At 31.6% G+C, this 25,596-nt stretch overlaps 5 protein-coding genes and 1 long non-coding RNA gene across 17 annotated transcripts in view; 3 read left to right on the top strand and 3 right to left on the bottom strand.

Moving 5' to 3' along the window:
• Positions 1–25,596, bottom strand: part of LOC107981573 (hepatocyte nuclear factor 4-gamma) — a 436,128-nt gene that overhangs the window by 314,324 nt on the left and 96,208 nt on the right. The gene's annotated exons all lie outside the window — the stretch shown is intronic.
• LOC116416609 overlaps positions 1–25,596 on the top strand; it is a 233,330-nt gene that overhangs the window by 183,962 nt on the left and 23,772 nt on the right. The gene's annotated exons all lie outside the window — the stretch shown is intronic.
• LOC100679793 lies at positions 1,594–3,354 on the bottom strand. 2 transcript variants are annotated; one of them, XM_031925554.1, is made up of 4 exons: positions 3,100–3,354; positions 2,617–3,012; positions 2,203–2,416; positions 1,594–2,111 (listed from the first exon to the last, which is right to left on the bottom strand). In XM_031925554.1, the coding sequence occupies exons 1-2, from the start codon at positions 3,338–3,340 to the stop codon at positions 2,621–2,623; spliced, it is 633 nt and encodes a 210-aa protein (XP_031781414.1). In that variant the 5' UTR covers positions 3,341–3,354; the 3' UTR covers positions 1,594–2,111; positions 2,203–2,416; positions 2,617–2,620. The 2 variants fall into 2 exon arrangements, with proteins under 2 accessions (XP_031781414.1, XP_031781413.1); XM_031925553.1 differs by having other exon boundaries at positions 1,594–2,101.
• On the top strand, positions 3,956–4,528 carry LOC116416607. The gene is made up of 3 exons (XM_031925558.1): positions 3,956–4,132; positions 4,215–4,319; positions 4,398–4,528. The coding sequence occupies exons 1-3, from the start codon at positions 3,971–3,973 to the stop codon at positions 4,500–4,502; spliced, it is 372 nt and encodes a 123-aa protein (XP_031781418.1). The 5' UTR covers positions 3,956–3,970; the 3' UTR covers positions 4,503–4,528.
• Positions 10,895–11,467, bottom strand: LOC107981575. The gene is made up of 3 exons (XM_016987682.2): positions 11,291–11,467; positions 11,104–11,208; positions 10,895–11,025 (listed from the first exon to the last, which is right to left on the bottom strand). The coding sequence occupies exons 1-3, from the start codon at positions 11,450–11,452 to the stop codon at positions 10,921–10,923; spliced, it is 372 nt and encodes a 123-aa protein (XP_016843171.1). The 5' UTR covers positions 11,453–11,467; the 3' UTR covers positions 10,895–10,920.
• Positions 12,069–14,023, top strand: LOC116416604. 2 transcript variants are annotated; one of them, XM_031925555.2, is made up of 4 exons: positions 12,069–12,323; positions 12,411–12,806; positions 13,007–13,220; positions 13,312–14,023. In XM_031925555.2, the coding sequence occupies exons 1-2, from the start codon at positions 12,083–12,085 to the stop codon at positions 12,800–12,802; spliced, it is 633 nt and encodes a 210-aa protein (XP_031781415.1). In that variant the 5' UTR covers positions 12,069–12,082; the 3' UTR covers positions 12,803–12,806; positions 13,007–13,220; positions 13,312–14,023. The 2 variants fall into 2 exon arrangements, with proteins under 2 accessions (XP_031781415.1, XP_031781416.1); XM_031925556.1 differs by having other exon boundaries at positions 13,322–13,847.

The following is a 25,596-nucleotide window of genomic DNA, read 5'->3' as shown; positions in this document are numbered from 1 at the left end:
ACTTTTATTTCTTAAAATAAAAAATTTTTATCAATGGATTTTTATTATGGACTGGAATAGCTTCAATATTACTCCCTTAGGGTATGACCAGTCATAGAACTTTTTGTTTACCTTTAGATTTGACCAATATCAAAACCGCATTTTTACAATTGATATGTTACAATGAAGTTCCTTTTGAGAATAAATTAATTATTATAGGAGAAGACTTTGGGCAAATTCTTCCTGTTTTAAAAAATAGTAGTTTTAAAAAAAGCATTATTATAGTAGAAACTATAAAATCATCATAACTTTGGTCATATTTCCATATTTTGAAATGAAATATAAATATGCATTCATTTAATGAAAATTTTTTAAAATTATTGTTAAGAATTGGAGAAGGAAAAATCAAAACATTTAAAATTTCCAATGAATGGAAAACGAATGATATATGTTCAAAATTTTTTGAAAACAAGATTCATTTTTTATTAAATAGCGTAATACTCACCTCTCATAATGAATACACTCATTTTATAAACTAAAAAATTTTAAATCAAATGGAAGGGGAGACAAAAACATATTATAGTATAGATACTGCAACGTATAAAGGTGTCGATAAGTCTGATGACAATATTTATATAAATTTTCCAATCGAAATATTAAATAGCATTCGTGAAGGATTACCACCTCATCAACTTAATATAAAAATTGGTTCAATCGTTATGTTAATAAGAAACTTGAGTATAGCAGATAGTTTATGTAATGATACACGATTAAGAGTTAGCAAATTATTAAAGTATAATATTGAAGCAGAAATTATAACTGGAGACAAAATTGGGAATAAAGTTTTTATATCTAAAATTACATTGAATACCGGAAATTCGTCTTTATTGCCATTTATTTAATATAGAAAACAATTTTCTCTAGTCTTAGCATTTGCTATAACTATCCCTAGTGGTAATATCATTTTTTCAAAACTATTTAAAACTATTTAAAATTGTTTAAAACTGTTGTAAACTGTTGAAAAGTACGTATTTTTGGACATTTAAAACAGTTTTAAACAGTTATGAGCAGTTGTGAATTATTTAAAACAGTTTAAAACAGTTCCTAACTTTGTTTGAAAGTTTTATCAATTAACAGGAATTCGCTATGAACAATTTTAAACAGTTTTAAATAGTTTGAAAGTTTCTTGTTAAAGTTATACAAACTAATAAGAATTTGTTTACAACAGTTTTAAATAATTTATACAATTTTGAACTTTTGTATTTAAATAGTATAGAAAAGTATTAAAAAAACAGTTTGAATAGTTCCGTATATATATAGATACACACACACACACACATATATATATATATATATATATATATATATATATATATATATGTAGTCAGATATTAATGATAGGGAAAATATCATAGTAAATATTTTCTCTAAATAATCATTATTTATTCAGAAAATAATACATAATGTAAACTATAATCACAGTTAAACACAACGTAGAGACTTTTACTACTTTCGATTGAAAAGTAAATGTAAATAAAACATTTTTTTTAACCTTAAATTAACTGAAACGTTTACTTTAAAAATAACATTTTATAAAAATAATAATTAGTAATAAATAATCTTTTTGGCATAAAAAATACTAAATTAACTTTTTAATGGCCCTCTGTAATCCATATCTTCATCATCACTTACGTTTTCTTCATTAAAAGACTCTAATGTTTTACATCTTTTTCTTGCTTTATTGATGCACTGGTTATGAACGGTATTTAATTTTTGTAGAAAATATTCTATATCATCTATATTTAAATTTTTGATTCGCATAAACTTATAAACTTGCTTTTCTAAAGCAACTGTCTTCAATGGATCCAACTTTTTTTTGTCTTTGGTATTCTTCTGCTTTCTTACGCAGCGCTCTGCCAAATCTTTGAATTCGTACACTCCTTGATTTAAAATTGCCAGTCATTTACTTGGTGATTTTGTTCTCCAACTATCGTTGTATGCTTTAGGATTACAAGGGACCCCATGTGCGAGCAAGACATTTCCAAATTCATCGTAATTTAATTTTTCATCAGATTCGAAAGTATAAATGGTATCATAATGATAAAACGGATTAACCGTAGAACTGTGGGAATCTAAAACAAGATTATAAAAATTAAAAATCATGATAAATATGTTCGTAATGTTTTTTTAATAAAATTAATTTAGCAATATCTGAATACCTACCACTCTCATTACTGTTTCTAGATAATGTTCGTCCACTTTGCTTATTAATATGTTGGGCGTTTTCTTCATTCGGATTGGGATTTTCTGATGTTGGCTGGAGTTCCCTTAACATATTTCTAAGGTCTTCATTTTTTTTCCTTTCAGCAATGTACAACTTTTTGTAACTATTTGCTTGTTTTGATAGCTCTGCGATACCATCTTTTTGTCTAGGAATCTAAAAAATAACATTGAAAATCTTTAAGTATAAATTTGGATTAATATACAATGCAAAGAAATTATTTTCTTTTCGTCTGAATCTCTTGGTATATATAGTGATATGTGAGGTTAACGTTGTTGAGGCAAAAGCTTCAGGGAGATTAACAAACTCAAACTCGCATATTAGATTAATATAGTAAATTTAACACTTCAACTTACATTACTAATATCTTTTATCGGAGTAGAAGTTTCCGTAGTAAAAAAAACTTGGATCTTCAATATCACTTACACTTTCATTTTGTCTTTGATTTATATACTTTTTTAGAACATTATTCTCTCGATGAACTTTCTGTTTCTTTCTCTCTTTATTTATTGCCTTTAGTTTCCATTTATTATTTGAAAGCATTTTCTTTCTATTGTCATCATCTTGATCGTTGACTATATCATCATCACAATATTCTTCAAGTGATAAATCATTGCCCTCGTTTTCTTGGTTGCTAACATTAGTATTATCATGTAACTGATGAGAAGTTTCAATATCATCAAGTGTTGTACTATGTGTTGGTACTGAAAATCTTTTCGCTATAGATTTACTAAGCACTTCGTTATAGGTATCTGAAAATTATTAATAAATGTACAAATTTAAATTACATGTATTTTATAACAATAAAACTGAATATTTTCAGCATAATTAATACTAACCTGCAGCATAAAGAACATAGCACTTAAGTATTTCGCCACCAGGACCTCTTCTAAAACTAAATTTTGTTTCTTTGTAAATGTTTTTATTGTTTTTGTAAGTTTCGTATTTGAACTTTTTTATAACATCGGCAGGGATGATTTCTCTTTGCGACTTTGCACCAGTTTCCTTTGGTAAAATATGAACATATAAATATGGATAAAACTCATTAGAGTTTGCACCATTTTCATCACTGTCACCCATTATATAAAAATATATGTTTAAAATATAACTTATACTCGTATACAGTTTGCTTTTATTTGTTCGCGATTTTTTTACTTAGGTAAGATAAGGAAAAATGCGAGAACGGAATAGGTTATGTAAATTTGTACTGTTATATTCACACAGCTCAATGAAACGGAACACGGAACATATTGTACACAGGCTCCCACGGTTGGGAGTCGAAAGTGCGGAAAGCTCCCCTCATAGCCAACTTCAGACCTCACCGAGCTTAAGACAAGACGAACGTACTTACTTTTGCGCACGATGCGCACGACGCATGTGAAAGTGAGAAATAAAATCCAAAATGTAAACTCTTAAATCTAAATACCCCCCGCATGTGCCCTTATACCAAGGCGAATTTGCTATGTTAGGTGACTCGGACGCCCTCTCAGTAAATAACTCTCAGTAAACACTCAAAACTCGGTGCACATTGAAGTTGGCTATTATAGCTTTTCGCGCATACAGCTGTTAACCCTGTTTCCGTCCTCCTCTTGGTGCTGACTTCAAAAAATTTAATATTTTGTATTGTTCTCATCGGTAGCTTGTACATTAGTGTACATAGTGATTATAAATATTGAAATTATAAAAAAGTTATCTTTATAAAGAATCGCAATGAATAAAAGAGGTAATTATAAAACGTACTATGACAGGGATTGTTTAACTTCAAAGATTCCTCGGTCAACAAGTTATATAAAAAAAAACAGTACTAAATTTGAATCAAAAAATTTGTTACAAACAGAACATTTCAATGAGCACAATAAGTTTTCTAAATTGGTAAGTATTAAAATCTTCAAACTGTAACTAAACTTAAAAAAGGATTTTAGATTTATGTAAAATTTTATTTGATTAATTTTAGACCTCAAATACTATGTTTCATGACATTGATAGCTCTTCTAGCATCAATAATTCATCAAAAGGAGATGGATTGTTACTTAAATCAGATTTTAGAAATACACGTGTTGTAAGTATTGGTGTGTTTTTTAATAATTGAATGAGGAATTGGATAGTGTGATACATATATCTTTTATTGATTATCCAGGCAGATTCTTTTGACCATGTTCGCGTATCCACTGAGTATACATCAAAACATAACCTCTTATTTGATGCAGACTTTGAAGAAATAAATGTAAGTACAGTTTTATAATAAATGAAGCTTAGTCAAAATCAAATATAAAAAATAACAATCAATTTTATTCAATTGTATTAAATGGTTCGGAAATAAAGTTAATGTTAAGCAAAATTACTTTGCACATTGATACACAGAAAGTGAAAGTTCGCATTAACTAAAAACTAAATCACACTGCAACCATGATTTATTTGATTTTTAAAATCAAAATGCAATCACAATTTGCAATCACAATTTTATTGATTCTCATTTATTTTATATTGCAGTAGTATATTTTAAAGCTAACTACATAATTCCAATGCTCTAAATACTCTTGTTTAAAAGAAAACTGGTGTAACTTATGTTAAATCAAATACAAGTCTTTTATCGCTTCAGAAGTTGATGCGCACTGTGACTTCTTGTCCATCGTCGATTGAGATACTTAATATAACACATGTTAGATATGTTGCCTCTGAACCTACAGCATTTAGAGCTTTGAAATTTTGCAGATAACTTTAGCAATATCATATAATATATATGACTCATCGCGAGAGATGTATTTTTAATTTTCACACTCATTTTAATATTTTAGCAAGAGGGTTTTGTATTCTTAATTGATTTAATTAATTTTTTATTATAGTTAAGTAATTTGTAGGAGAGTATTTAAGTGTTGCAATATCATTAATAATTAGTACATGATTGATTTTATTATCCAACTGTATTTCAATCAATTGAACATTGAAAGGTATGATAGTTTTAAACAGTTCTAAACATTGATGAATAGTTTTAAGCAGTTTTAAACTTTTCTATTAAAATAGTATTGATCAATACGAATTTGTTTAGTATAGTTTTATAAAGTTTCAAACAGTTTTAGACAGTTTCAAACTTTTGTATTAAAATAGTATCGAGACAGAAAAGAATTAGTTTAGACCATTTTTAAACAATTTTAAACAGTTATGAACAAATATAAACATTTTTGAAAAAGTTTGAATAGTTACTAATATTTATGAAATCATATTACTTTTTATAAAAATTATACAATAAACAAGGATATTTAAGATATAGTATGACTTTAATTTATTTTATTTCACTTTTACAGAATTTATTATAGAAATAAAAAAACCTAGTAGAAATATAAATGTAACGAATCACAAAAAACGATTGTTCTTTTAGGAATACAAATATTTGTTGCTAAAATAGGTATATGTTGGTATATTAACAGTCGGATACAAATTTGTTTTGCTATATTGCAATTACTTTTCTTCATTTTCAACACTTTTTTATTTTCTTTTTCGAAAGGAAAAGTATTTGCTGCCCATAATGGCCCCCAATTTTCAACAGTAATGGGCACATGCAAGAGTAAATGAACATTATAATTCATGTTCGATTCACCAAAGAATTCACCAAAATAAAAAACATATTTGATGAGCAATTTTTTTGCAGTTTCAAGCATATCTTTCGTTATTGAATCATTTAAGAGTAAAGTCATGGCAGTGGAAAACATAGCAAGATGATTTAAATATTTTCTCGGTAAAACTACTTTTAAACATGGCATTGCATAGAATACAACCCATGCAAGCCAGTTGGAAGCTGTCCAATTCTTTCGATCTTTTATACTTCTCGGAACCTGGCCAATACATTTTGGTGGTTTAATTGATAAAAGTTGTTTGTCAATACTATTCAAAGCAGTTGGTGATCCAACATACTAATTTTCATTTACACTTTTTAATAGAATTTCAGTATGAAGTTCTGTGACACCAAGCAAACATGAATGCATAAAATCAACAATCATGCCTTTAGCAAGATCAAAAAATTTTAGATTCATTAATGAAGCTGGTCCCCAAACTCCCATCACATCTTTTGAAGCAGGCGCAGCAAGTACCATTTGATTTTTGATACTATCATCTGTTCGTAATTGAGGAACTTTTTCAAGCATTGGATATTTATGAATACCATCTATCCGTTCACTTGGGTGCTCACAGAACGTACATCCGTAAAGGCCGTTAAATCGTTTCATATTTAGTACAGCACATCTGCATACTGAGTCAACACAAAAACCTAATGGGAATAATTTACTCCTAATTATTTTGGCATTGTGAACCCATTCAAATCCTTGTGAAGATAATTTGTTTGCTTGCTCTACAAACGGATTAAGAAACATATTCATATCTGGTTCAGAGTCATTTACCCATATACCAACTAAAATCATATGTTTTTTTCTTAAGTGATCTGGTAACTCGTGGATCATCAAATAAATAGGCCATACAGAAACCTTCGAATGATCTGCTGCTTGGCAACCATCAGTATTAAATGTATAGGAAAAATTATTATCATTATTTAGGTACTTCTTATCTTTTGAGAGTTTTTTATAAACTTTGCCATCATAAATATCTTCAAGAGCAGAAGAATTTTGTTTTTTTCTTATAAATCTATAATTTAAGTTGTTTACTATATCTTTATTGGAAAAAAACTTTTTTAACTGATCCTCAATGTCGATATGAATAAAAAATGCACCAGTTGAAGAAGATGACATAGTATAACCACAAACACATTTTTGTGTAGATTTCACATTTTTGAAACTTCCTAAATACTTATTACATTGCCGGCACAACGTATGATACGTAAACGATTCAGTACTTACATCCATTAATTTTCGAATCATGTACTTTGTCATTGGGAATATGTTTCTACAGAAGATAAAATTTAATGCTTTAAATCAATCTAATAAAGTAACCCATGTTAAAGAATGCTTCTTTCCTATAGTCATAAAAATTAATAACACTTCTGCGACATTCATGTTAGTACAACCACAAGTTCGTTCTTCTAATTTTTGTTGAACGTTGCCTTGTTGTAAACCTTCTTGAAGCGGCAATTAAAATTAAATTATTACGATTAATTTTTTTTTATAAATTTGTTTATTTGCACACCCGACCAAAAAGACCACTTTTTGGCCTTGAGATGGGGGTGAAGGTAGCATATTTTTTTGCCAATGGAATTCGCGGGAAAAATGAGAAATTTGCGTGAAAAAAGTAGAAAAAATGTTGAAAATTTTGAAAAATTAAAAATATGTTGATAATTTTCGTACTTGTATTTCTTATTTTTATAATTTATAAAAAAAGAAAAGTTTCTACCCCGCTTTTCAGGCTCAAATAGTGGCCTTTGAACCGAAAGTGGAATAAAATACTATATTCAACACGAAACAAAAGTAGATTTTCCCCCGGTGATTACTGCCCTCGCGAGAATATTTTTCCCTAGGGCGAGGGAGTCCAGCAACCAACTTATACAAAAACGTTATTAAAATTAGTTATAATAATCAAAATAAATTGTTGTATAGTATAGTTATAAAAAATATAATTCAAGTATATCAATTAGTTGGTATAAAAAACAAAAGTATCATAGAATTTGCTTATATTTTAATAAAAAAAATTTGATGTTAATTGGCAGTGTGCTACATTTATATTTCTACTAGGTTTTTTTTATTTCTATAATAAATTCTGTAAAAGTGAAATAAAATAAATTAAAGTCATACTATATCTTAAATATCCTTGTTTATTGTATAATTTTTATAAAAAGTAATATGATTTCATAAATATTAGTAACTATTCAAATTTTTCAAAAATGTTTATATTTGTTCATAACTGTTTAAAATTGTTTAACGTTCAACAAAAATTAGAAGAACGAACTTGTGGTTGTACTAACATGAATGTCGCAGAAGTGTTATTAATTTTTATGACTATAGGAAAGAAGCATTCTTTAACATGGGTTACTTTATTAGATTGATTTAAAGCATTAAATTTTATCTTCTGTAGAAACATATTCCCAATGACAAAGTACATGATTCGAAAATTAATGGATGTAAGTACTGAATCGTTTACGTATCATACGTTGTGCCGGCAATGTAATAAGTATTTAGGAAGTTTCAAAAATGTGAAATCTACACAAAAATGTGTTTGTGGTTATACTATGTCATCTTCTTCAACTGGTGCATTTTTTATTCATATCGACATTGAGGATCAGTTAAAAAAGTTTTTTTCCAATAAAGATATAGTAAACAACTTAAATTATAGATTTATAAGAAAAAAACAAAATTCTTCTGCTCTTGAAGATATTTATGATGGCAAAGTTTATAAAAAACTCTCAAAAGATAAGAAGTACCTAAATAATGATAATAATTTTTCCTATACATTTAATACTGATGGTTGCCAAGCAGCAGATCATTCGAAGGTTTCTGTATGGCCTATTTATTTGATGATCCACGAGTTACCAGATCACTTAAGAAAAAAACATATGATTTTAGTTGGTATATGGGTAAATGACTCTGAACCAGATATGAATATGTTTCTTAATCCGTTTGTAGAGCAAGCAAACAAATTATCTTCACAAGGATTTAAATGGGTTCACAATGCCAAAATAATTAGGAGTAAATTATTCCCATTAGGTTTTTGTGTTGACTCAGTATGCAGATGTGCTGTACTAAATATGAAACGATTTAACGGCCTTTACGGATGTACGTTCTGTGAGCACCCAAGTGAACGGATAGATGGTATTCATAAATATCCAATGCTTGAAAAAGTTCCTCAATTACGAACAGATGATAGTATCAAAAATCAAATGGTACTTGCTGCGCCTGCTTCAAAAGATGTGATGGGAGTTTGGGGACCAGCTTCATTAATGAATCTAAAATTTTTTGATCTTGCTAAAGGCATGATTGTTGATTTTATGCATTCATGTTTGCTTGGTGTCACAGAACTTCATACTGAAATTCTATTAAAAAGTGTAAATGAAAATTAGTATGTTGGATCACCAACTGCTTTGAATAGTATTGACAAACAACTTTTATCAATTAAACCACCAAAATGTATTGGCCAGGTTCCGAGAAGTATAAAAGATCGAAAGAATTGGACAGCTTCCAACTGGCTTGCATGGGTTGTATTCTATGCAATGCCATGTTTAAAAGTAGTTTTACCGAGAAAATATTTAAATCATCTTGCTATGTTTTCCACTGCCATGACTTTACTCTTAAATGATTCAATAACGAAAGATATGCTTGAAACTGCAAAAAAATTGCTCATCAAATATGTTTTTTATTTTGGTGAATTCTTTGGTGAATCGAACATGAATTATAATGTTCATTTACTCTTGCATGTGCCCATTACTGTTGAAAATTGGGGGCCATTATGGGCAGCAAATACTTTTCCTTTCGAAAAAGAAAATAAAAAAGTGTTGAAAATGAAGAAAAGTAATTGCAATATAGCAAAACAAATTTGTATCCGACTGTTAATATACCAACATATACCTATTTTAGCAACAAATATTTGTATTCCTAAAAGAACAATCGTTTTTTGTGATTCGTTACATTTATATTTCTACTAGGTTTTTTTATTTCTATAATAAATTCTGTAAAAGTGAAATAAAATAAATTAAAGTCATACTATATCTTAAATATCCTTGTTTATTGTATAATTTTTATAAAAAGTAATATGATTTCATAAATATTAGTAACTATTCAAACTTTTTCAAAAATGTTTATATTTGTTCATAACTGTTTAAAATTGTTTAAAAATGGTCTAAACTAATTCTTTTCTGTCTCGATACTATTTTAATACAAAAGTTTGAAACTGTCTAAAACTGTTTGAAACTTTATAAAACTATACTAAACAAATTCGTATTGATCAATACTATTTTAATAGAAAAGTTTAAAACTGCTTAAAACTATTCATCAATGTTTAGAACTGTTTAAAACTATCATACCTTTCAATGTTCAATTGATTGAAATACAGTTGGATAATAAAATCAATCATGTACTAATTATTAATGATATTGCAACACTTAAATACTCTCCTACAAATTACTTAACTATAATAAAAAATTAATTAAATCAATTAAGAATACAAAACCCTCTTGCTAAAATATTAAAATGAGTGTGAAAATTAAAAATACATCTCTCGCGATGAGTCATATATATTATATGATATTGCTAAAGTTATCTGCAAAATTTCAAAGCTCTAAATGCTGTAGGTTCAGAGGCAACATATCTAACATGTGTTATATTAAGTATCTCAATCGACGATGGACAAGAAGTCACAGTGCGCATCAACTTCTGAAGCGATAAAAGACTTGTATTTGATTTAACATAAGTTACACCAGTTTTCTTTTAAACAAGAGTATTTAGAGCATTGGAATTATGTAGTTAGCTTTAAAATATACTACTGCAATATAAAATAAATGAGAATCAATAAAATTGTGATTGCAAATTGTGATTGCATTTTGATTTTAAAAATCAAATAAATCATGGTTGCAGTGTGATTTAGTTTTTAGTTAATGCGAACTTTCACTTTCTGTGTATCAATGTGCAAAGTAATTTTGCTTAACATTAACTTTATTTCCGAACCATTTAATACAATTGAATAAAATTGATTGTTATTTTTTATATTTGATTTTGACTAAGCTTCATTTATTATAAAACTGTACTTACATTTATTTCTTCAAAGTCTGCATCAAATAAGAGGTTATGTTTTGATGTATACTCAGTGGATACGCGAACATGGTCAAAAGAATCTGCCTGGATAATCAATAAAAGATATATGTATCACACTATCCAATTCCTCATTCAATTATTAAAAAACACACCAATACTTACAACACGTGTATTTCTAAAATCTGATTTAAGTAACAATCCATCTCCTTTTGATGAATTATTGATGCTAGAAGAGCTATCAATGTCATGAAACATAGTATTTGAGGTCTAAAATTAATCAAATAAAATTTTACATAAATCTAAAATCCTTTTTTAAGTTTAGTTACAGTTTGAAGATTTTAATACTTACCAATTTAGAAAACTTATTGTGCTCATTGAAATGTTCTGTTTGTAACAAATTTTTTGATTCAAATTTAGTACTGTTTTTTTTTATATAACTTGTTGACCGAGGAATCTTTGAAGTTAAACAATCCCTGTCATAGTACGTTTTATAATTACCTCTTTTATTCATTGCGATTCTTTATAAAGATAACTTTTTTATAATTTCAATATTTATAATCACTATGTACACTAATGTACAAGCTACCGATGAGAACAATACAAAATATTAAATTTTTTGAAGTCAGCACCAAGAGGAGGACGGAAACAGGGTTAACAGCTGTATGCGCGAAAAGCTATAATAGCCAACTTCAATGTGCACCGAGTTTTGAGTGTTTACTGAGAGTTATTTACTGAGAGGGCGTCCGAGTCACCTAACATAGCAAATTCGCCTTGGTATAAGGGCACATGCGGGGGGTATTTAGATTTAAGAGTTTACATTTTGGATTTTATTTCTCACTTTCACATGCGTCGTGCGCATCGTGCGCAAAAGTAAGTACGTTCGTCTTGTCTTAAGCTCGGTGAGGTCTGAAGTTGGCTATGAGGGGAGCTTTCCGCACTTTCGACTCCCAACCGTGGGAGCCTGTGTACAATATGTTCCGTGTTCCGTTTCATTGAGCTGTGTGAATATAACAGTACAAATTTACATAACCTATTCCGTTCTCGCATTTTTCCTTATCTTACCTAAGTAAAAAAATCGCGAACAAATAAAAGCAAACTGTATACGAGTATAAGTTATATTTTAAACATATATTTTTATATAATGGGTGACAGTGATGAAAATGGTGCAAACTCTAATGAGTTTTATCCATATTTATATGTTCATATTTTACCAAAGGAAACTGGTGCAAAGTCGCAAAGAGAAATCATCCCTGCCGATGTTATAAAAAAGTTCAAATACGAAACTTACAAAAACAATAAAAACATTTACAAAGAAACAAAATTTAGTTTTAGAAGAGGTCCTGGTGGCGAAATACTTAAGTGCTATGTTCTTTATGCTGCAGGTTAGTATTAATTATGCTGAAAATATTCAGTTTTATTGTTATAAAATACATGTAATTTAAATTTGTACATTTATTAATAATTTTCAGATACCTATAACGAAGTGCTTAGTAAATCTATAGCGAAAAGATTTTCAGTACCAACACATAGTACAACACTTGATGATATTGAAACTTCTCATCAGTTACATGATAATACTAATGTTAGCAACCAAGAAAACGAGGGCAATGATTTATCACTTGAAGAATATTGTGATGATGATATAGTCAACGATCAAGATGATGACAATAGAAAGAAAATGCTTTCAAATAATAAATGGAAACTAAAGGCAATAAATAAAGAGAGAAAGAAACAGAAAGTTCATCGAGAGAATAATGTTCTAAAAAAGTATATAAATCAAAGACAAAATGAAAGTGTAAGTGATATTGAAGATCCAAGTTTTTTTTACTACGGAAACTTCTACTCCGATAAAAGATATTAGTAATGTAAGTTGAAGTGTTAAATTTACTATATTAATCTAATATGCGAGTTTGAGTTTGTTAATCTCCCTGAAGCTTTTGCCTCAACAACGTTAACCTCACATATCACTATATATACCAAGAGATTCAGACGAAAAGAAAATAATTTCTTTGCATTGTATATTAATCCAAATTTATACTTAAAGATTTTCAATGTTATTTTTTAGATTCCTAGACAAAAAGATGGTATCGCAGAGCTATCAAAACAAGCAAATAGTTACAAAAAGTTGTACATTGCTGAAAGGAAAAAAAATGAAGACCTTAGAAATATGTTAAGGGAACTCCAGCCAACATCAGAAAATCCCAATCCGAATGAAGAAAACGCCCAACATATTAATAAGCAAAGTGGACGAACATTATCTAGAAACAGTAATGAGAGTGGTAGGTATTCAGATATTGCTAAATTAATTTTATTAAAAAAACATTACGAACATATTTATCATGATTTTTAATTTTTATAATCTTGTTTTAGATTCCCACAGTTCTACGGTTAATCCGTTTTATCATTATGATACCATTTATACTTTCGAATCTGATGAAAAATTAAATTACGATGAATTTGGAAATGTCTTGCTCGCACATGGGGTCCCTTGTAATCCTAAAGCATACAACGATAGTTGGAGAACAAAATCACCAAGTAAATGACTGGCAATTTTAAATCAAGGAGTGTACGAATTCAAAGATTTGGCAGAGCGCTGCGTAAGAAAGCAGAAGAATACCAAAGACAAAAAAAAGTTGGATCCATTGAAGACAGTTGCTTTAGAAAAGCAAGTTTATAAGTTTATGCGAATCAAAAATTTAAATATAGATGATATAGAATATTTTCTACAAAAATTAAATACCGTTCATAACCAGTGCATCAATAAAGCAAGAAAAAGATGTAAAACATTAGAGTCTTTTAATGAAGAAAACGTAAGTGATGATGAAGATATGGATTACAGAGGGCCATTAAAAAGTTAATTTAGTATTTTTTATGCCAAAAAGATTATTTATTACTAATTATTATTTTTATAAAATGTTATTTTTAAAGTAAACGTTTCAGTTAATTTAAGGTTAAAAAAAAATGTTTTATTTACATTTACTTTTCAATCGAAAGTAGTAAAAGTCTCTACGTTGTGTTTAACTGTGATTATAGTTTACATTATGTATTATTTTCTGAATAAATAATGATTATTTAGAGAAAATATTTACTATGATATTTTCCCTATCATTAATATCTGACTACATATATATATATATATATATATATATATATATATATGTGTGTGTGTGTGTATCTATATATATACGGAACTATTCAAACTGTTTTTTTAATACTTTTCTATACTATTTAAATACAAAAGTTCAAAATTGTATAAATTATTTAAAACTGTTGTAAACAAATTCTTATTAGTTTGTATAACTTTAACAAGAAACTTTCAAACTATTTAAAACTGTTTAAAATTGTTCATAGCGAATTCCTGTTAATTGATAAAACTTTCAAACAAAGTTAGGAACTGTTTTAAACTGTTTTAAATAATTCACAACTGCTCATAACTGTTTAAAACTGTTTTAAATGTCCAAAAATACGTACTTTTCAACAGTTTACAACAGTTTTAAACAATTTTAAATAGTTTTAAATAGTTTTGAAAAAATGATATTACCACTAGGGATAGTTATAGCAAATGCTAAGACTAGAGAAAATTGTTTTCTATATTAAATAAATGGCAATAAAGACGAATTTCCGGTATTCAATGTAATTTTAGATATAAAAACTTTATTCCCAATTTTGTCTCCAGTTATAATTTCTGCTTCAATATTATACTTTAATAATTTGCTAACTCTTAATCGTGTATCATTACATAAACTATCTGCTATACTCAAGTTTCTTATTAACATAACGATTGAACCAATTTTTATATTAAGTTGATGAGGTGGTAATCCTTCACGAATGCTATTTAATATTTCGATTGGAAAATTTATATAAATATTGTCATCAGACTTATCGACACCTTTATACGTTGCAGTATCTATACTATAATATGTTTTTGTCTCCCCTTCCATTTGATTTAAAATTTTTTAGTTTATAAAATGAGTGTATTCATTATGAGAGGTGAGTATTACGCTATTTAATAAAAAATGAATCTTGTTTTCAAAAAATTTTGAACATATATCATTCGTTTTCCATTCATTGGAAATTTTAAATGTTTTGATTTTTCCTTCTCCAATTCTTAACAATAATTTTAAAAAATTTTCATTAAATGAATGCATATTTATATTTCATTTCAAAATATGGAAATATGACCAAAGTTATGATGATTTTATAGTTTCTACTATAATAATGCTTTTTTTAAAACTACTATTTTTTAAAACAGGAAGAATTTGCCCAAAGTCTTCTCCTATAATAATTAATTTATTCTCAAAAGGAACTTCATTGTAACATATCAATTGTAAAAATGCGGTTTCGATATTGGTCAAATCTAAAGGTAAACAAAAAGTTCTATGACTGGTCATACCCTAAGGGAGTAATATTGAAGCTATTCCAGTCCATAATAAAAATCCATTGATAAAAATTTTTTATTTTAAGAAATAAAAGTTTTATATAAAAATGTTTTTCCAGAACCTCCAGGACCACCTATAAAATACATTTTATGTATTTATGTATTTTATAGATGGTTATGTATTTATTTATGTAGTTATACTAATAATTGCTATCAATATTTAATTATATTTTGATATTACATCTTATAACTAAAATTATAAAATCAATGTGATATAATTTTTAGTCAACTAAGCAAAAATTCGTCCCTAACCTCAAAAAACAGCATAAAACTGCGGTTTGTGTACTAAAAATTTGTAGGAGTAATAAAAACTTAATTCGCTGAGCACAGTACTATTTTTAATTAATTAGTTTGCAAAGGTTCGTTCCTAACCTCCAAAAACAACCCAAGACCGTGGGTTAGCGTTTTAGCCGACAATCATCAGGTCACAATTTAAGCACTCGAGACTAAAGCCGAAAAATGGGATGCAATTTCAAGCGCTCATAAAAAATTTCAGTGAGGTTGCGACGAGGTGACTCGTCGTGCGCTGTGTCCTTCAGCGTGCTCTGTGTCTTGTGCGCAAATTGTTACTAACTCGTGTGTGTTTCTCTGTTGTTCGGTGTGAGTGTTTTTGGTGAGGAGTCTAGAAAGCCGGAGGAAAAGTAGCGACGACAAGGATTGATGGAAGCAGCGAGTTCGGTGAGAAGAAGAAGAATAAAGTGTGAGAGTATTCGCGGAATCCTTGTAACTTCGGCTGCGTCCGGAGAATTCGCGGAAAATTAAAGCGTGTGTGAGCGGGTACGTGCGTTGAGCATCCCAGGGGAGCAGGTTGATGGGCGCGAGCCGAGCGTGAGCGGGAAGGCGAGCCGTCAGAAGAAGGGGCCGTATCGACGGCCAATAGCCCGATATCAGGGTAGTCGGGGCGCGAGTTAAGCGCGGTCGTGGGGACTGTCCTATTCGCGCGCACTGATTGGCCTGGCCAGAGCGCAGAGAGCGCGCATCGCCGCGGCGGCTGACGCGGCACGACACTTCTTGTTTAACTGTTGCCCGAGACGTACGTACCGGTGTAATAGTCGTACGAGCTTCTTCTGTACATCGCGAATCCAAGGTGTGAAATCGTGAGTGTTCGGAAGAGCGCGTTCGCGTGTGCGATACGAAGAGTCCAGCGAGAGTGAGTGCGTGTGGGAGTGTGGAGGAGAGTGAAGAGACGAGAGGAAGAAGACGACCATCCCGCATTCATTCCAGGCCAAGGCGCCGCGGACAGAACGGAGGTCTGCCTTATCGGCGGGCCAACGAGCAGGCCGCGAGAGCAATTCGAGAGAGAGAGAGAGAGAGAGAGAGAGAGAGAGAGAGAGGGAGAGAGAGAGAGACAGAGAGAGAATATGCGTGTGTATGTGTATGTGTGTGCGTCGCTTATCCGTCGTTTTTTTCCAGGAATGCATCGTCAGCAAATTACGTTTGGACGTGTGCCGCCGATGAGTTCACCGCAGTCACGAATGTACTCTTGTCGCGTAATGACGAGCTCCGTGTCGTCAATATTTGTCCAAAGTGCAGCAGCTCCGTGTCGTGTGTTTTGCATAAAGTGCAGCATAGCAGAAGCCGGTGATTGTGGGGGCGGGGTCCGTGTGCGTGTCGAAGAAAATGTTTTGGTTTTCAGCACAAATTAATTAATTCATGGCTCCTCAGGGAAGCATTTTTCCTTATTGACATAGATATACTTTTTTTGAAAAATTTATATATATAATACCTATCTTATAAGCTATTTAAACCTTAATATTGGTGAAATTAAGATTTCGATCCGGACTACGACCACCAAAAAATTTATGGAGATACCTTTTTATAACGCAAAAGTTCCTGTTTGGGTCCCAGAATAGCAAAGACCCTGTATCTTTGGCTAAAAATGGAGATATCCATAAATTTGTGCTAAAATGATTAAAATTCATATTTAAAGTATGTGGCAAAGCTTATGAATTGCTCGGGGCAATCCTTAAAAAATCACAGAGATAGCAAACATCAAAATAAAGAAAGTCACCGAAGGAGAAAATTATTTCTTAATGTCCATCATTGACTAAAAATTCAAAGCTTAGTGATAAGTTATTTAAATACATGTTTGCTTATAGAAATAAATTGCGTCACTTGGATCATCGCCAAAAAAATCATAGAACTTGATTTTATTGTTACAAATATTCCTACCAAAGTCGAGGAATCGTAAATATATTATGTCTTTTGCAAAAAATTATAACATAAAACATAAACTCGATCGTAATTGTTCAAAGTCAGTAGATAATTAAGTTAATTTTTGTAAGAGATATAATATATTTACGATTTATTGACTTGGATAGAAATATTTGTAACAATAAAATCAACTTTTATAATTTTTCTGACGGTGACTTTCTTTATTTTAATGTTTGCAACCTCTGTGATTTTTTTAGGAATACTCCAAGCAATTCATAAGCTTTGCCACAGGCTTTAAATATGAATTTTAATAATTTTAGGTATAACACACACACACATATATATATATATATATATATATATATATATATATATATATATATATATGACTTTAAGGGTATTTTAAATAAAAATGTGAGAAAATTTTACAAAAAAGAAGTATATTTATGTCTATAGTGAAAAATGCTTCCCTGAGGAGCTATGAATTAATAAATTTGTGCTGAAAACCCAAAAATTGCCAATATTGACATCTTTGGCTCCCTACCATTTTGGTAAAAAATAATTACATCTAAAATAATTCAGGTGCATTGAAAACTTGTTCTGGAACATATTTACCGTGAATTAAAGATAAACAAATTTTTTATGTTCGATTTGACTGAGAACCACCCATATATATATATATATATATATATATATATATATATATATTAGTATGACATTAATACATAGGGAGAGACTTTAATGACGTGCAACGACACCCCTATAATAGGAAGCAAACATTTTGAGAAAAAACGGTTTTTACATTTTAGCCTTTTACTTAAGAACCGCTTAACAAAATCGTTTAAAATTCCAGCAGTAGATAGCTTTTTTTATGGTGAATTGCTAAATTAAATTTTAAGGCATTTGACTACATTGTTTTAGAGATATAGGGAATCAAAAACTTTTCAAGAAAAAATTTAAACCTTGATATCTGAAGAACCATAGGGATTTAAAAGCTGCGCAATAATCTAAGCCAAAACACATAAAATATCTACTTTTTCCTAAAATCTTAAGTACAATAAGGCCTTTTTACGTCCATGATCGAGAAACAAAAAAAAAACTAATATTTTTCAGTTGTAACGGGGTGTAAATCTGATCAACGAATAACGCTCTAAACGAATAGAACGCGTTTCCTCGATGTGGCGGAGGACTCCTCTACGCCTGCGAAACACCTCCGTTGCATGCAGCTGTCTCAGCTGCTTTTGTTTTTCTGGGTCAACCAGAGGGCTGCTTAACTGCGTTAGATACTAAGAAATAACGCCTGCGGAGGCAGCGGTATTCGCAGGAAGGAACAGGATTCGGAAGTAAACGAGCGAGGTTGAGAAATGACGAAAAAGCACGTAAAATAATAAGACTAAGTTATATTTTACTAGCGCGTCAAAACCGTGAATTTATAAATATAAAAATAATAATACGCGAGTAGCCAACAACTTTGCGACTCGCCGCGACGCTGGAATAATAGCGCTCGCACGCGTAAATCGCCGTAAAGGTAGCGCGCGCCGGATCACCCTCGCGTGGGTGATATACACTCTCATGCACACAATCACATTTACTGCGCGTCACACAAACCTACTCGATCTCGTCGCCGAAGCTCCTGATCCCGGACAGACTGCAGAACTAGAACGTCACTAGACTGCTAAGCAGGGAGATCAGGATACCCGGATTCCGCGTCGCACTCACACACAGGATATAATTCGATCCGCTGGGCACAGTACAGCACACGATATCACGAAAGAAGTCGCGTGTTTACTTCTTGAAGGCCGAGAGCTATTTGAGCGCGCACCTGAAGGATTAGCCCGCGCGCTCGCTCTCTCTATTTCTCTCGCTCTTATTCCCGAATTCGCACGTGTTTTTCTTCGCGCGCGCGAGTCTACCCTGTTTCGTCGCGGCGCAGCGGTACTCATACCGTTACGAGTTAGCAGCGGTTCTCAACTCGTTACACAGTTTTTGAAAAAACGGAAAAATTATTGAAAAAATAAGTAGTCAAATTACTTGAAATTTTAATGAGATATAGTTTAACACATGACCCATCGACATGATTTTTTTCATAAGGTTATGATGTTTAGTTTTAGAGATAAGAATTTAAAAAAAAATCACCTTTATTATTTTATCTGGCAAACAAAGCGGTCAATCCCGAGGACCAAACAAGGATAGGTAGATAATTTTATTTTTTTCGAAAATGCATTTAGCTGAATTGTTTGTAATGATGGGATGATTAAAAAAAATACAAAATAGTGTTTTTTATAAATCAAAACATGGCCATAAAAAAATAGTTGAGAAAAAAAAATACCTGTTTTTCCCAAATTCAGAATCCAAAAATAGATATGCATGTCAAATTTTATTGATATTGACGGAGTAGTTCCAGAAATATTCCGGTATACACACACACATGGTGGCTCAGTCCCCCCTCTCTTAGCGTCCTATAAAAGGCTTTGCACAGCCTATGACTAGTCACTAGTTGCAGTAACTCAAGCGCACTAGTCTCTACTCAAGCGCAAATACAGTGTTTAGTAGATATTTCTATATTTATAAAAATTATATTATACTTGTAAAATATGCCACTTACAGACGTGAATGCGCAATTTACGGCGCATTTCTTTTCATTATATAAGTTTGATAAACCACTCTTTGTAAACACTAGTTCTAGCGCAATTTAAGCGCACTAGTCTCTATTCAAGAGCAATTTACGCCTTAAGTAGAAATACTTCAAATTATTCAGATAGATTCAAAAATTTCTTAGACTGTAAAATTGATAACGCAATTTCAGCGTATCAATTAAAAAAACTTAGTATAAATTGTAACGGGGTTCGTTTTCGGGGGAAACTTGGCAATACCCGACCAGATCACAATCCCTCGGTGTGGCGGAGAACTCTCTCAACACCTGTGATTTACCCGCGTTGCAACACAGCTCGCTGCGAGGGCTGCTTCGCGAACGTCTTGTTCGCACGTGTGCTATCTCTCCGCACTCTCCAGTGCGGAGCTGATTTTCCGCGTGTTCCTCACCGAATCCACACTTTGATGGGCGCCATTGTAACGGGGTTCGTTTTCGGGGGAAACTCGGCAATACCCGACCGGATACCCCGCCAAGTAACGGGGTGAGACTTTGACGTGAGAGGAGAAAATCACAAAAGGAGACGCCGGGACCGAGAATCGATCCGGCGCTCCCGAGATCTCTAGGCGCGCGTGCTACCGCTTGAGCCAACGCCGCCCTATTTCGTCACTCTCTACCCTGCCTCAATTACCGGCGTGGCGAGGGACGTTGTTCCTCGTTACAACCCCCCGCTAGAGTCGGATTATCGTCCCGATTTCAACTTTACCAATCTACAGCAGGATCGCCGGTAATGCAGGAACTCTTTTTCGCCGACTAGCTCTTCGACGATGTCTCCAACCTCGTAAATCCTCGCACCTTTCGCACTCATCTTCTTGACGCATGTCGTAATCCGCAGTGCCCTGGGCTGCCGCTGCAGCTGATCTGATTGATCCCTCTTTCCGCCTAGGAGAGTCAGTTTCGTAGGTGGGGGTTAACACGGCGTTCGCGGGTAAATCACAGGCGTTGAGAGAGTTCTCCGCCACACCGAGGGATTGTGATCTGGTCGGGTATTGCCGAGTTTCCCCCGAAAACGAACCCTGTTACAAAATATATAATATTTTCTATAGTTATAAAATTATCTTGATTCGTTCTAGATGATGCAATTTAACGCGCATCTGATAGCAAAATTGATATAATACAAAAAAGACTTCTTAATTTCTCTAAAATTTATAACGCAACTTGAGCGTATCATTTTAAAATTCATGTACAATATAGTTTATACTCTATATTTATAAAAATATTGCGACTCTCTAAAGGTAACGCAATTTAAAGCGTATCTAATAACAAACATCGTGTAACAAAAAATTACCTGTTAATTTTCATTGTTGAATAAGAATATATGCAATATTCATGCAATATTCGTACTAAAAGAATTGACTGAATATATATATATATATATATATATATAAATTTTCTTTTTTAAACATAACCTAAAGAGAGTTTATTATTTTAAAATTTTCCCACTACCTGGTATCCCAGACCTCTATTCATATCAAAATATACGTAAATTTAGAATCAATTTCCTATTAAATGATCTGTCGTCATAATTACGATGCAGATCGGTAAATGTGCATTCCTCTTCTCTAACAATATATAACGAGGAAATGCCTTTTAAAATGACAAGACGACAGTCTCCAGTACGATTAGGATCTTTAAAATAAAACCTTCCTTAAAAGGGAAAAGGTAGGCAAGTATAAACAGGTTTTTATTTACTTTTAATTTTCTATTTGATGATGATATAATTTATTTAAATAATTATTATTTATATAAGTGACAAACTATAGTAAAAAAATATATGAAATCAAATAGTTAAATAGCAATTACGTATTACGAATAAATTTATCAAATTATTCTTAAATATGATTTATAATTTCATTGTTTTCCTACGTCATTGTTAATTTACTAGCGGTATTCTACACTACTATGAACATACTTGATAAACCCGTCGCCTAATAATTTTATGGTGAGATAAAAAGATTAATTTTTCAATGATAATTTTTCATTTTTCAATATCTGCTTTATTAATAATGATGTTTTGTTTCACTAAATTTGAAAGATGTTATAAGTTTATTTGACAATGTTATTAATTTTTATCAAATCAAACAATTTACATTAGGAACTATCAACCGCCGGGCTTAACAAGTATGTTCATAGTAGTGTAGAATACCGCCAGTAAATTAACAATGACGTTAGGAAAACAATGAAATTATAAATTGTATTAAAGAATAATTTGAGAAATTTATTCGAAATACGTAATTGCCATTTAACTATTTGATTTAATATATTCTTTTACCATAGTTTGTCACTTATATAAATAATCATTTAAATGAATTATATCATCCTCAAATAGAAAATTAATCCTCTCTTAAAAAAATGATGGCCTTTGTTGTGAAGCATTTAATACGTGATTCTGATTGGTTGCTGGTTGGTTGCCTAGGCAATGAGATCAGAACCGCGCTTTAAATTAATAACCCTCAAAACAGTCATAACTCATAACCCTGGTAGAAATGTTTAAGGTGTTTAAAATGAAATGTGGAAACCTTGATAACAGATAAAATATATGTAATATAACTAGCAAGAAATTTTAGTAAAAATTAATCATTACCAAAAGTGTGTAGTATTACAACATGTGTATTGAAAAGTGGCACCCTAACCGTATTTGAAGTAGTAATAAAGTGTGTGAATATTATTTAGATTTTTTTTTAAATGTCAGTGAGAAGTTCAATTAAAAGAATAAAGAGTTTGAAGATATACTGTGTCTCTGTGCCCAATGTCGCCCTCGGTGAGGTTTGAGAGGTGCATTTAAAGAAAAGTTCACTATCCGAGTCAGTTAGGTAAACTAACAGGTCTAGAAAGCTCATATTTTGCATATACATTTCTATGATATACGACTAAATAATTATCATGGGTGTTGTAGTCGAACACAAAAGTATTTTAGTTAAAGTTGATTCAACTTTAAATATCTTTCCACAATCACAAAAGAAATGTATATGCAAAATATGAGCTTTCTAGACCTGTTAGTTTTTGAATGAGAAAAAATGCAAAAATGGAGAAACAGGTATCGGTCTCAAAATCTCTCACAACTGTTAAAAGTCAAAATTCTAATTAATGCCTTGACAAAAAAGCTAAAATATTTATCACTTTCTTCATGTAAAAATATACTAGAAACCAGAAATACAATGTGCTAGAGATGGTAGTTTCTGTGTAACTGTCTACAAGCAAAATTTGATACGCTAAATTAAAAAAATTGATATGGGCCTCGATGTGAAAATATGAATGAAAACAGTTAAATCATAATCATGTATGTAGGTTACATGTTTTTTAGGTAGCATAGTAAGTATCTATGTAAAATTTCAATTGTATAGCTTTTTTATAATGCAAATAAATGGCATTGTAATGATAGACAAACCCACTGACTCTTATACTGAACTTTTCTTCAAATTCACTATTCAAACCAATGATGACGACAGTGAGCATTATTAATATATTTATTAAAAAATAGTTTTGAGGGATTTAGTAACATGTTACATGCTTATAAAATATTAGCAGACGTTAGTGTGCCGCATAACACTTATGGTAGATTTTCTACCAGTGTTATTAGACAGAGATAGAATCAAGCGCGCGCGAGCGGCGCCGTCATTGCTAGTAGTAAATAAAAACCAGTTTATACTTGCCTATCTTTTCCCTTTTGAAGAAGGTTTTATTTTAAAGATTTAACGAATTTTTAAGGGTAATCAGTAATAATAAAAACTATCCTCTCGATAGATATATTACATTATAGTTTATTAACTTAAAAGAGAATCATCAAACTGTTGTCGAAATAGTAAGTATTAGTTTTAGTTCAAAAGCAACCGTCAAATAAGATTTGTAAAATAAATAGTTGTACACGCTAGAATCTATCTTCGCAGCAATACCTACAACCAGTATCCACACATTAAAATCCATTCAATTTCAAAGAATATAAGATTGCGGTGTACCCGAAGGCCCGTATAGTACTCTAGTACTTATACTTGCCATCGAGGGCGCTACCACACCCCTTGATAGGTTGTGTCAACAGAGACAAAAAGTCACGTATAAAATCAACTAATCAAGGTCGAGTCAAATTCGAATCATCGAATGGCAAAGTAATAAAATTAGATAAAGTAATATATGCGGAGAATTTAAACATGAATCTTCTGTCACTTAAGCGCTTTACAGATCAGGGCCTAAGTGTGTATCTGGAGAATAAAACAATCATTTCCTATAAACCAAATACGAAAGAAAAGATCTTAGAAGGGAAGTTTGAAAATCCATTCCAGGCAATTGACTTGAAATTAAAAACAAATGAGAGCCAAGCGATACACACAAACGCTCTGGTTTCCCATAAAGGCGATATAAAAACGGTTAAGAAAAGGGTAACGTTTTTTTTTACGTGGCATTTGGAACTCGAAAGTTTATCGCCTCATCTACGCAAGCCTTCCACGCTGCCATATCTTGTGTCAACCACACCCAAGATGCACCTCTCCTATCGACACCGACCCGTCCTATTTCTACTAGATCCGCTTTTACGTTGTCCTCCCATCTACGTCTAGGTCTGCCTAGAGGTCGCGTTACCATCGGCCTGCCCTTCATGACACGCGCTGCCGTATGGTCGTCTCCCATTCTCGCTACGTGCCCTGCTCATCCCAATCTGCGCGATTTTATTATTCTGTTAATATTTGGTGACGCGTACAGATTGTGTAACTCATCATTGTGTAGTCTCCTCCATTCCCCGGTTTCCTCATCTTTCTTCGGCCCGTATATTTTTTGCAAGACTTTATTTTCAAATACCCTAAAACGGTTGTCCGCCTGCAGAACCACCGGTAGTATTATTGTCCTGTATATTCTTATTTTAACGTTTTTAGACAACAGCCTCAACTTAAGTAAATTACTCACGGCGTAGAAGCAAGCATTACCCGAATGGAGTCTCTTATTTATTTCGAAATTAATCTCGTTTCTATCATTTATGGTCGTACCCAGATACCTGAATTCGCTAACCTTTTCAAAAGTAAAATTCCCAACTCTGAGATCTTCCTCCCCTCTGCAGATGCCTAGCTTATCCATAATCATGTACTTTGTTTTTGATTCACTCACTTCTAACCCTGTATACTCCACCGCTTTTATGAGGATTTCCGCGTTTCTTGCTACCGTTTCCCTACAATCCCCCAGTATATCCAAATCATCTGCGTAGCCTAGTATCTGCGTTGTTCCATTAAGCGTTGCGCCCAGCTGGCTAACCTACATTTTTCTAACAGCATACTCTAACGTTAAGTTGAACAGCACCGTAGAGAGCCCATTCCCTTGTTTTAAACCATCGCGTATCGTGAAGGGTTCTGATATATTACCGCCTACTCGGGCTTTTCCCGAGCTTCCGTTCAGACATATTTAAATTAATCTCACAAGTTTTTTTGGTACA

Source organism: Nasonia vitripennis (assembly GCF_009193385.2).
Source record: "Nasonia vitripennis strain AsymCx chromosome 2 unlocalized genomic scaffold, Nvit_psr_1.1 chr2_random0012, whole genome shotgun sequence".
Classification (NCBI taxonomy): domain Eukaryota; kingdom Metazoa; phylum Arthropoda; class Insecta; order Hymenoptera; family Pteromalidae; genus Nasonia; species Nasonia vitripennis.
The sequence above is the reverse complement of the archived record's forward strand: the minus strand, read 5'-3'. Positions and strand labels throughout refer to the sequence as shown.

What these genes read in the sequence shown, in the direction of transcription:
- LOC116416604 (XM_031925555.2), top strand. Translation starts at nt 12,083, where the DNA reads ATGGGTGACAGTGATGAAAATGGTGCAAACTCTAATGAGTTTTATCCA. An exon ending in CTATGTTCTTTATGCTGCAG is followed by an intron (nt 12,324 to 12,410) that starts GTTAGTATTAAT and finishes AATAATTTTCAG; the next exon opens with ATACCTATAACGAAGTGCTT.
- LOC116416607 (XM_031925558.1), top strand. Translation starts at nt 3,971, where the DNA reads ATGAATAAAAGAGGTAATTATAAAACGTACTATGACAGGGATTGTTTA. An exon ending in ACAATAAGTTTTCTAAATTG is followed by an intron (nt 4,133 to 4,214) that starts GTAAGTATTAAA and finishes GATTAATTTTAG; the next exon opens with ACCTCAAATACTATGTTTCA. An exon ending in ATTTTAGAAATACACGTGTT is followed by an intron (nt 4,320 to 4,397) that starts GTAAGTATTGGT and finishes TTGATTATCCAG; the next exon opens with GCAGATTCTTTTGACCATGT.
- LOC107981575 (XM_016987682.2), bottom strand. Translation starts at nt 11,452, where the DNA reads ATGAATAAAAGAGGTAATTATAAAACGTACTATGACAGGGATTGTTTA. An exon ending in ACAATAAGTTTTCTAAATTG is followed by an intron (nt 11,209 to 11,290) that starts GTAAGTATTAAA and finishes GATTAATTTTAG; the next exon opens with ACCTCAAATACTATGTTTCA. An exon ending in ATTTTAGAAATACACGTGTT is followed by an intron (nt 11,026 to 11,103) that starts GTAAGTATTGGT and finishes TTGATTATCCAG; the next exon opens with GCAGATTCTTTTGACCATGT.
- LOC100679793 (XM_031925554.1), bottom strand. Translation starts at nt 3,340, where the DNA reads ATGGGTGACAGTGATGAAAATGGTGCAAACTCTAATGAGTTTTATCCA. An exon ending in CTATGTTCTTTATGCTGCAG is followed by an intron (nt 3,013 to 3,099) that starts GTTAGTATTAAT and finishes AATAATTTTCAG; the next exon opens with ATACCTATAACGAAGTGCTT.